Genomic DNA, 12,100 nt, shown 5'->3' on the forward strand with positions numbered 1-12,100 from the left:
CTATAAATTTGTTTTTGTTGTTTCCCCCAAATAGCAAACCAAGTATTCTAAATGGAATAATAAAGGATTATTCCACAAATGGAATAATCCTTTTCATTTCATTCTTAATGTAGTCATTTCCACTTTTTAGGAAGTTTGCGTCAGGCTAGTTCTATCCTTTCCTAACTAAAATGGTACAGTGTAAATTGTAATGTAACCTGGGTTTCTATGTTGCTTTACAGGCCAAATGTAGACCCTGACATTCCAAGAAAGAGACCAAAACTCACTTCGTCATCCCAAGGACCTGTTACACTCAAAGAAGCATCATATTCTAATGATAATCAAATTATTTCACAAAGTCATTCTTCAGGTGGAGCTAAAAGACATAAGAGTAAATGTGTAGATTTGAAAGTGAAAGATATTAAACCGACAAATGTTAGGAGTAACCTTGACCATGGAAGTAAAAACCATAGCAGTTCTAAAATTGCCAAAGATGTGAAACCTGAAGCCGAAGGCCAGGCCGGTGAAAGAGCGTGGCCTCGTGTACTTGCTCAGAGGGAGAAGATGAAGGAGCCTAGGAAAGAAAGGCACAGTAAATATAGAGACAGTTCTGAAAAACGTGCTGTGGAAAAAGGCAAGAGAATTCAATTTTCTCAGGATTATAATTCCAACAAGATAATTAAAGAACCCTGTGACTCCAGAAGAAGGAAAGTCAGTTTCAAAATTCCAGTAAAATCTCACGATCCCCATCAGAAACTTGTAGAAGAAAATGTTTTCCTTTCAGATTCCAGCAAGTCAAGAACTAAGCAGAAGAAAAAAGGGCGCCTGGAAAGCTTTCAGGGTCCATCAAATTTGATGAGGCACAAAAGTAAACATTTATTTTCAGATTCTACTTATAAGCATATGGTTCATGAGTGGAGAGGAAAATCTCATCATGAGCATCAAGAAAGTAATGATTCAACTTCAAGTGAAAACCTGACCCAGGTAAAGTATTGTAAAATACAGACTAGGTTTTAGCAGAGACTAATATAGTTCCCATTACTGATAATAATCATAGAGGGCTGGTATAAATTTAGTCAGGAAGATATGTACTGGTTTCTTTATTTTACCCCTTCAATTCCAACTTCCTTAGGAAGGTATCCTGGCACCTATCAAGGATCCATAAAAGAAGAGAATGGGTAAAAATGTAGCAGGACGCAGTTACAGGTAGTCCTTTACAAAAGGCACAGTGGCAGTCTTCTAGGCTCTTCTTTGACCCCGGGTACTGTGGAACACCCAGGTTTTAGTCTTCTGAATAGCTTATTATTATTATTATTTCAGCAAGTTATTTTTTAGGTGCCACTCTGTGCCAGGCATTTCGATAAACTAGAAGGGACACACCTCTCTATTCAGGAGCTCATGCATGTGAGAAGATGCACAACACTCACCTAAGTCTGATAAGTACTTAGACTTAATATGGGAATTCACAGCAGACAATGAATGTAGCCTTGGTACACTGTGGGGAGATTGAAGGTTTACCAAGATGGGGTTACATTTAAACTGAGAACTAAGGAATGAATGGGAACTAGTTGGGGGGAGGTGAGATGAGGTGAGGTGGGATGGGAGAGGGAGGGATGTTCCAGGCAAAGGGAACTAACTGCGTGTGCAGAGATGCAGGCTAGAGAGCACAGCGCAGCTGTTTTCTTTTTAAGTAATTGGAATAGATTGGCACTAGTTTGAGAACCTGTTCTCTATAGCAAAATTATTTACCTTTAAGAAAACTTCTAGAATTTTAGAACCTCAGAATTTTGAAATTTGGAGACTGCTTATAAATGGGAGTGGTTGAGTTTACCTGCTTTTAGCTGTCGGGACTATAGATTGCAGTGGTAAAGCACTTGCTATGGTACTTTAAAATGGAGGGATAATAACTAAGGAGGCCAGAAGAGCTTGAGACAGAGAGAGCTGTTCATTCAGTGTACTGGAAGGGTTCCAAAGAGGAAAAGAATTGAGTTTGTTCTTGTTTTGCTTTCCTTTTTTTAAATTTTTATATATCATTTTTATTTTCAATTGCAGTTGACACAGATTATCATATTAGTTTTAGGTGTATACCCCAGTGATTAGACATTACATAACTAAGTGATCACCCCAACTGCATACATAGTTGTTAGAATGTTATTGACTATATTTTTTATGCCGTACTTCACATCCTCATGACTGTTCTGTAACAACTACCTTGTGCTTCTTAATCCCTTCATCATTTTCACCCACCTTCCCCAACTCCCCTCCCATATGGCAACCATCAAAATGTGCTTTGTATCTATGACCCTGCTTCTGTTCTGCCTGTTCTGTTTTTTAGATTCAGTTTTTGATAGATCTGTATTTGTTGCCATTTTATCATTAAAATTTTTATCTTTTTTTTTCTTTTTAAAGAAAACTCTTTTAACATTTCATGTAATACTGGTTTGGTGATGATGAACTTCTTTAGCTTTTTCTTGTCTGGGAAGCTCTTATCTGTCCTTTTATTCTAAATGATAGCTTTGCTGGGTAGAGCGATGTAGGTTCCTGCTTCATATCACTGAGTATTTCTTGCCATTCCCCTCTGGCCTGCAAAGTTTTTGTTGAGAAATCAGCTGACAGTCTTATGAAGGCTCCTTTGTAGATAACTAATTGTTTTTCTCTTGTTCTTTTTAGGACTCTCTCTTTGTCTTTTAACTTTTCCAATTTTAATTACGGTGTGTCTTGGTGTGGGCCTCTTTGGGTTCATCTTTGGGTTTAGGACTCTGCACTTCCTGGACTTGTATGTGTATTTCCTTCACCAAGTTAGTGAAATTTTCTGTCATTATTGTTTCAAATATGTTTCTAATTTCTTGCTCTCCCTCTTCTCCTTCTGGCACCCCTATGATTTGAATGTTGGTGTGCTTGAAGTTATCCCAGAGGCTCCTTACACTGTCCTCATTTTTTGGATTCTTTTTTGTTTTTGCTGTTCTGAACATTGGTGGTTTTTAGCTTCCTTATATTTCAAATTGCTGATTTGATTTTTGGTTTCATCCACTCTACTGTTGATTCCTATAGATTGTTCTTTATTTTAATTAGTGTATCCTTCATTTCTGAGTGGATCTATTTTAAGCTGTTGAGGTTCTCACTAAGCTCATTGAGAATTCTTATAACCAGTGTTTTGAACTCTGCAGCAGGTGGATTGTTTGTCTCTGTTTTGTTTAGTTCTTTTTCTGGTGATCTGTTTTCTTTCATTTGGGCCATGTTTCCTTGTCTCCTCAATTTGGGAGCCTCCTTGTGTTTGTTTCTATATAGTAGGTAGAGCTGCTGTATCTCCCAGGCTTGGTAGCGTGTCCTAATATAGTAGGTGTCCTGTAGGGTCCAGTGGCATAGCCTCCCTGTTCACCTGAGCTGGGCGCTTGAGGTGTGCCCCCCATATGGGCTGTGTACACCTCCTCTTGTAGTTGAGCCTTGACTGCTGTTGGACTGTTAGTGGGAGGGATTTACCCCCAGGCTGATCAGCTACAAGGACTGGCTGTGACCATTGACTGAGGATCAGTCATGCTGGGGCCCACCCCACAAAGCAGGACTTACTTCAACAGGGCTCTGGTGGCTGCTGAATTTACCCCTTGAGTGTGTCACTTGTGGGGTGGTTGTGTTTCAGTGTGGTCTGAAGCTGTCCACTGGGTGCACTGGCTCGGGTGCCCCCCAAAAAGTGCAGGATAAGGTCAGCCACCTCTGCCTGGGGCCAGCCACCATGAGAGGCAGAGTGATCTGCAGATGGCTGCTACTTATGTTGGGCTGAGAGGTGTCCAGGCAAGGCCAAGCTGTCTGTGAACCAAGGCTGGCTGCTGCTAGGACCAGGCCTAGGACCACTTACTGGTAAGTGAGAGGTACGGGACTTGCTGAGGTTAGATGCTGTGCTTGTTGAAGAGATTTTAGGAAAATCTGAGGCATGAGACGAGACAGGCCATTTTTATGGAGAATTCACTGGAAATAGCTTGTTGGCGCCGAAAGTAGGTGGAGCAGGGCCTCAAGGAATCTCCAGAGTGGGGCAAACACTATGAGCTAAGTTGATGGAGTCTCAGATACGGTACCTGCCTGCAGGCTGTTTGGGGTGAGGGCTCATCAAAGGAACAGTAGCCTCTACCAGCACTTCTGTCTGGGAGAAAACTGCCTCCCCAGTTCTCGCCCGATGCTGGACAGTTCAGTTCTTCCCCATATGTCTCGGGTGCCTTTGCAGCTGCTGCCTCTGCACTGGAGTTCTGAGGGAGTGAATCTGAGTAAGTCTATGCATGGGCCCTTTAAAAAGAACTGCCTGGGACTCCAGAAGCCTTCCTCTCCCTCAGCCTCAGTTGCTGCTTGTCTTTACAGCGAGGGGGCTTCTTTTTCTGGTGCTGGAATGCAGGGCTGGGGGGCCTGATGTGGGGCTGAGACCCCTCACTTCTCAGAGGGAACCTTCGCAGCTAAGATATCCCTCCCAATTTTTTCCCCCAGCACTCGTAGGTGTGGGACCAGCCGATTGCACATCTCCGCCCCTTCTACCAGTCTCCGTGTGGCTTCTTTAATTCTCTAGTTGTAGGACTTCCATTCAGCCAGATTTCAGGTGGTTCTGAATGATTACTGTTCTATTGTTTAGTTGTAATTTTGATGTGGTTGTGGGAGGAGGCAAGTACCATGTTCACCTATACTGACTTCGTGACCAGAAATCTTTATTGCTTTCTTAGAGGAGAAACCTCCAGACTTCTTGTGTTATAACCAGTTTCCTAGAATAAAGTAAAAGAAAGGAAGCTGAGCTTGCCAGTGTGTTCAGTGACCATCACTGCTTTGTGGTCCCCTGGGCTGCACATCTAAGGAACAGTATGAAAAAGCCTGTGTGCTTCTTATGTCTACTTTTGATCTCTTCAGAATTACTGCACAAGCCTAAAGAAGTACAGAGCATGAATATTAAGTTGTAGGGGAAGAAGTTTTTGCATGATTACTTGTCAGTTACTGGAGTTAAAGCTCTTTATAAACTGTTCCTTTGATAGCAGCCTTATCTGACCAAGTCATTTAGACACAGGCACAGCCGGTGAATATTGTTCTCATCTCAGGCATATTATCTTCAGCCCGTGGTAGATGGTAGAGAATCATCTTAATATTATGTTAGTTCTTTTTTCCTCACAAATTTTCAACAGATGACTATTTCCCTAAAATAATTATTGTACTTTACAAGGAAATAACTGTGGTTTCTGGATTTAATAGTCCCATTGTGCCTTCCTAAGTGAAAATAACTGCTTTTGTTGCCGAGGCCTTACAGCCCCGTGATACAGACCTCTCTCGGACTGCTCCCACTCCCAGTATTGCAAGTTAGGGTTCTAGAAACCATGGCTTTCGTGCCACTTTTTCAAACTCAGTACTTATAAGTCTGTGAGGTAGGAGTTCATCAGTTTATCAAACATTAATTAAAAGTACCTGTCATATATCAGATACGTTTCTAAGTGAAGAAGATGATCTTTACCCTCAAGAAGTTTGCAGGGAGGCAGATTAGTAAGCAAATACAATTGCAGTGCAGTGAAGTAAGTATCAGAGCTCTAAGAGTTGGGCTGGTGTCAGGATAAATTTGGGGGTAACTTGAGGAAGGGCTCACGAAGGTGGAGATTCTTTGGCTTGGCATTCAAGGGTGAAGAGAGCCAGGACCGGAAGTGCTGGCCTGCCAGGGTGGAGGCCCGGTGTGTGCAGTGGCACGGAGCTATAAAGTTTCATGGCAAGGGCGGACGTGGGCACTCCAGTTGAGATGTGTAGAGAGTCTGTTGGAGGGGAAGGAGGAGAGGAAGCCAGGGTCTAGACAAGGGATTATTTTGTATTCCATGAGAAAAGTTTTATCTTGTATCCTGTAAGTGGTGCGGAGCCACTGAAATGTAATGAAGGAGGTGGCATAATCAGGTTCCCAGTTTTGAATCACTCCAACAGATAAGACCATTGTTACCCTTGTTACTAATATTCCCTTTGTCATCCTCAGGCTTTATCCCAGTCCAGGTATTTAATGAAGCATGGTAGGGAAAGGCAATTAAATGCCCACTAAGACTTTTTTTAATAGGGATGAACTTTTCTGAATCTTGGGGTGATAAAAAATTTATTGAAGTCATTGGAAGTGGCCTGTGGTCCAAGAAAGTATAGAGTTGTACTGACCTAAGCAAAAAGAGTAAGAAGACTTTGAATGTCAAGAGTTGTAGGGAGTTCTGATAATAATCTATAGCTCTCTAGGCATTTCTTAGTTGAAGAAAACCTTAAAGATCTAGTGACATTTAATGTCAGGTGGAGAAGGGAATGTAAAATCCCAAATCCTGGAATGGTAAAGCTATAACAGGCCTATGTGTGAGATACGTATAGTTTTATATCGTGTGAAGATTGGTGTTGGGAAGTTAGGGTGGAAATTGAATTCCCAATAGAGCAATGTAATTTATACCCTATATAGCTTCCTAGAATATGCATGTGAGCTTGGTGTTATCTTGGAGAGTTCTCAGAAGATGATTTGGTTCAGTAGTGGCTTTTGCTGAGTTCCCTGTTATCTGTACAGAGGGCCAGGCAGGTCTCATCCATTCAGCAAAAGTGCCAGTGAAAAACTGGATTAGTAGAGAGATTTTCAAACTCTGTCAGAAGACAGTATAACTATACATTTCTCAGCCTTTCCCCCTCAGTTATATTATAATCATCAAGGTCCCTTTGTTGTCATGTCATTTCACTTTTAGAAATGGCCCAGTTACTCCTGGGGGCGAATTTCCCAGCACCAAAGACCAGCTCGTTTGCCTTTGCATGGTTCTCTCTATTTCTTAGGGAGGCATGTGCAGTAGTTTCATTCTTAGAATATGAGTATTTTTAGGAATATGTGAATGAGTAAACCCTAAAGACTATGTATTATGTTTCATGACTTAAAAGAATGAGGCTTCTCTAGTCAAGGGGCAATTTCTCCTCTGGGGGGAATTTCACCCCCTTCAGGGGCATTTGGCATAGATTTGATAGAGGCATTTTTGATTGTGAAGATTGGGAGGGGGGTGTGCTACTGGTTTCTAGTGGATTGAGGCCAGAGATACTGCTGAGCATCCTACAGTGCACGGAACAGCCCCAGCACAAAGAATTATCGACCACAGTGTCCATACTGCCAAGGTTGAACGACCTCGCAGTGGCTGTATGCTTCATTCTAAACTAATAAAATCACTTTTCTTTTCAGATTTTTGAAGCACGATGCTCTTCAGTGTCATATGAAATTATTCAAGATACAGATGAAGAGGTTAATGCTATACTTATTTATGTTGAATATTGTTAATGAAATTAAGTCAAACAGTTCCCATTTCAATAAAAATAATGACTTTAAAAACCTTGGTAATATGAAAATAACACCGATATCTCTACTTAAATCAATACTTAAGTTTTATTAGGTCATGAAAAACTATTTGGAAAAGTACTTACATTTACCTGATCACCTTTCTGCCTTTGTTTCTTATATGTTTTGATGAGCATGGAGCGCATGGCCCACAAGTTACATAAATTTTGATTTAATGTTGTCAGGCATTTGCACACTTGTGCCTGGACTTGCCAAAATGCAGCTTGATACTAATATGTTTTTTGGCCCATTTTTTTCTAATCAGCAATAAGATGAGAATATTATTCAATGAAGGCGAGAGAGAGAAAGAGAGAGAGAGAATGTGTGTGTGTGTGTGTGTGTGTTATATTTTTTTACCTGCTGCATCATTCATTTCCCAGCTAGAATCTCTTGATTGATCCTCATAGAATTATGGCATAGAATTTTATGTTCACTGGTCCTGAATTAAAATTAGACTTATAGAATACTTTGTATTTTTCTATTTTTCAGAAGACTTTAAAACCATATTGATTGTGACAGGTTTTTATTTGTGATAGTCAGTTGTATTTTTCTGTTTTGTGGGTATGTGCCCTTGATAGAAGAAAGATTTCTCACCTCTGCTTTAAAGCTAGATTTGGATTTGAGTTTTTGATGGTTCATAAACAACTTTAGAAATCTCAATAAGAACACTTATTATCCAGATAAAAATATATTTGGCTCCTAAACTACTGTGAAGTGAGGGTGGGGATGAGGATTAATTTAATTTGAAGGTCTATAACTGCACACTAGTCTCTGTGCGAGGAGCTTCACAGTATCTCATAATTTCATTTAATCCTCACAAAATACTGCTAGGAAAGCATGTCTAACATTTCTATTTTGTAGATGAACAAACTGAGACCCAGGGTAGTTAAATAATTTGCTTGGCTAAGGTTACTAAAGTAATAAGAGAAGAGCTTTAAAAACACTGTGTATGTTTATAAATCTGTATTCTTTTACCATGCTGCCAAAATATTTTTGTAAATATTTTTCTTTCCACAAACTGTTTCACTTAATTGCTTTCTTCTTATTAATCTTCAGACTAAAGAACTGAACAATATTTTACTGCGGGTCTTTTTCAATCTAGATGCAGATAGTGGAAGAGCTTCACGCTGCACGTGTGGGGAAAAGTGTGGACTTGCCTGTGGTTCCCCCTCCTGGAGAGCTGTCCAGTATGGAGATCGACTTGGTGGAAGACGATGTGCATTGCTCTGCTGGTATACTCTGTTTGCACATGACAATGTCTAGGGTGTCCTGTGCTTTCTTAAGAATGAATGTGTCAACATGCAGTGTTTATGATATTTAGAAGAAGGTTAAAATGTGCTCATTGGAAATAATAAAGTTTGGTGTATTTTAGCTATAGGAGTAGCTATATATTTGTCTTATCATCATTTGTTTTTATATATTACATTATTAGGCAGACATATTTTCTGTTTTTCTTTTTGCCAAGGGGCAGTAATCAGAGTTATGAGTTGTCTTTTGTTTCTGCTTTTAATCATCGCTTTTAACAATTTCAACTAACCAAACCACTGATCAGAAATAATGCAAATTGCTCAAAGGTATTATATGCCTGGATTTCTCATTTATATAAAAAAAATTTGATCATTCTTACTAATGGGAGAAGATAATGATAGATATTATCCAAAATCTGCTAGTATAGTATTTTGAATTGTATTTATAAGAATAGTAATGCTGCATTATATTCACACTGAATTTTTCAGTTTACTGTTTTCATGTGCATTAACCTGATTCTCGCAATGGTACCATAAAATAATGGTGCTAGTATTACCTGTTTTCTCTCTTTTACATATATTTTTCTTTTCAATCATATTTCACTCAGAGTATATTAAAATTAGCTTATAATTCCTAAGTGCACAACTACCAGTGAGGCAAGACAGTTTGGCAACATAGTTTACTGCTGGGAAAAGTCAGTTTATGATTTAAATCCATTGGTGAGCAATTCATAATATTCTGCTGGTGGGTAATTAATTATTACTGTTCTTTCACTTAGGAACAGGAGTAAATGCATTTTTGTTTTTGTTGTCTGAAGGACTCTCTTTTCTTAAGAGTGCTATTAAAGTTGTATCATGTCAAAATTTAGTTATGAAAGAAGTCTATTACTCAGTGTCATGAAATCTTAACTTTGCTCTTTTTCTTTAGCAAATACAGCTTCAGACAAACAACTTCTAATTGTTATTGATACAAATATTCTGATGAATCATCTCAAATTTGTTAGAATTTTGAAGACAACAGAAATCCCAGGTACTTATAAAATATGTTTGTATAATGGATTGAGAAAATAAAATAGCCTTCAGAGGTCAACCTAGCTATCTAAGCTGACCTTCTTTGATCTCCAATAATATTTATTGTTGTGACATTCTTGTGACACATCTGGTTTTAATTTTCATTTTGTATGTATTATCTCTTCCTTTAGATTTTGAATTACTTACTTTATAACTCAATTTTCCAACATCAGTTAGATTTAGTAGCTCTAGATATTTGTTAACTTCTGAGACATCTTATTTATTTTTTAGGCTTTGACAGGCTCGTGTTAATAATTCCCTGGGTTGTGGTACAAGAGCTAGATCGTATGAAGGCAGGAAAACTACTGAAATATGCCCAGCACAAAGCCGTACCTGCGGTCCGTTTTATCAATGACAGTCTCAGAGATCAAGATAAAAAACTATGGGGTCAGTCCATACAACTTGCATCTCAGAAACTTTGTAAGTATTGTTCTCCTGCTGTGCTTCCTGATTAAGATTTGTTTGGGTACTGACTCATTGGAGGGAAATGATAAAAAACTTATGGAAAATTTATAACCATTGAAATGTGAAATGGCAGGTCATAGTGATGGGTTGGGGTATTCTATAAGGCTTGGTTTGGGGGTTTTTGGTTTTTATTTTTATGTTTCTCCTAGACTTCACGTCTGTATTTCACAGATACTGACTATAGTTCTGTGTGCGTAGTTGTATATGATAACACTACATTGGATTCTTTTTCAAAATACCGCCATTGAGTGACGAGACCCATAAATGATCTAAGTTTCTAATCCATCACTACATGTAGTGACTGTAGTGCAGAGGCAGACATTGTTTTCCTCTAGTTTGTCAGATTCTGTAACAAGGAGGTGTTTTTATAATAAAGGTCTATAGATTTTCTCCTGATTTCATCTTTTTCCATATTAGTTTAATTCACTTTTTAAATCACTCTGGTCTTAGAACCTAAGTATGCTCTTTATGTGTTATATAACTTTCTTGGAAAAAAAAAAAACTGTGTGTCGAGCCACACTGTTGCCTCTGTGGAGTTTATATATCCATTTAGAGGATTTATTTAATTCCTTAAAACTTTGTTTCTCTCAATTCAGAATTATTTATATATGTAGATTTATGCTGTTTTAAATATCATGGATTTATGTTATCTGCAGTGCCCATATTCACTGTAAGATATGAAAGAATTCAGCCTCAGATGAATATAATTATGGTATTAGTGCTGAGAGGGATTTTGGCACAGCTGCTTAGTCTCACGCGTTTGAAGAAAAAGAGCTTCCATCATTCGTTCATTCCTTCTATTTTTAAATATTTAGTAGCTCTCAGTATACTCCAGTTATAATAGTTATGTATTCTGAGTAGGAACTTCATGCGATTTGTAGAGTTTTTAAAGGAAAACCACAAATATCACTTACTAGAGTTAAAAATATTAAATTGAACACCTTAGATGGTCTTTTTTTATTATGTAAAATATCAAATGCAGGGAGAGAGAGAATAATATAATGAATCCCTTTGTACTTATCACTCATTTTCAGTCATTACTAACATTTGCCATTCTTGTTTATTCTCTCATCTCTTTTTTATTCTCCCCCAACTCCTGGAACGTCTGCAGTAGTTTGAAGTAAATTCCAAATATCACATCGTATCATTTTTATCTATATATACTTCAGTATGTGCTGCTAACAGATAAGATATTTTTTTAAACAACTACGTAATTAACGAAATTAACCCCTAATTCAAGCCATTATTTCAGTAAAGCCCTAGTCCTTAAAAAGTGGCAGAAATTTTGCTTGTTTTTCATCCTTTTTTCAGTTTGTTGATACAAATTATATTTTATTACATAATAATATAGATAATTATAATAATAATACATACACTTTTATGGCCATTATTCTCCATACCTTTTTCCAAATGCTTTACGGCTGATATCTCATTCAGACCTACAGTCCTGTGGGAACACATTTTCATCAGCCTCATCTTACTGGCGAGAAAATGGAGACACAGAGAGATGAAGCATTTGTCCTAGATAGACGTTCCTTCAATAGATTAGCTTTGAAAATTGCATTAAAGTGTTTATTTTAGAATAGTTATTTTGGCCACATTTTTTATTTTTATTTACTTTTATTTTTTAAAGTTGATTTGAGAGAGGGAGAGAGAGGGAAACATTGATTTGTTGTTCTACTTATTTATGCATTCATGGGTTGAAATTTGTATGTGCCCTGACTGGGAATTGAACCTGCAACCTTGGCACATTGGGACAATGCTCCAACCAGCTGAGCTACCTGGCCAGGGCACATTTCTTATTTTTAGATGCTTATTGTGTTCCATTGATTTTTCTATTTTCATGTGCTTTTTTGCTGCTTTGACTTCTTTAGTGTATGTTTTTTGATGATTAAGGAGGATAAATCACAGTAGTTGTCTCAGATTTCTGTGTTGTTTCAATTTCTCTGTGTCTTCCTGGAAATCTGTGTTTCACTTTAATGTTTAAATCTTACTGTTTGAT

At 38.1% G+C, this 12,100-nt stretch overlaps 1 protein-coding gene across 4 annotated transcripts in view; it reads left to right on the forward strand.

Moving 5' to 3' along the window:
* The window catches only part of SWT1 (SWT1 RNA endoribonuclease homolog), an 82,941-nt gene that overhangs the window by 11,422 nt on the left and 59,419 nt on the right, over positions 1 to 12,100 (forward strand). For all 4 annotated transcript variants that reach the window (XM_045838711.1, XM_045838710.1, XM_045838712.1 and 1 more), the window contains exons 5-9: positions 222 to 963; positions 7,163 to 7,222; positions 8,418 to 8,547; positions 9,491 to 9,592; positions 9,865 to 10,053. In XM_045838711.1, the coding sequence (XP_045694667.1) occupies positions 222 to 963; positions 7,163 to 7,222; positions 8,418 to 8,547; positions 9,491 to 9,592; positions 9,865 to 10,053 (1,223 nt within the window). The remainder of the gene's footprint in view (positions 1 to 221; positions 964 to 7,162; positions 7,223 to 8,417; positions 8,548 to 9,490; positions 9,593 to 9,864; positions 10,054 to 12,100) is intronic.

This window comes from Phyllostomus hastatus, unplaced genomic scaffold, assembly GCF_019186645.2.
Source record: "Phyllostomus hastatus isolate PE091 unplaced genomic scaffold, TTU_PhHast_1.1 phas_contig_283, whole genome shotgun sequence".
Lineage (NCBI taxonomy): Eukaryota > Metazoa > Chordata > Mammalia > Chiroptera > Phyllostomidae > Phyllostomus > Phyllostomus hastatus.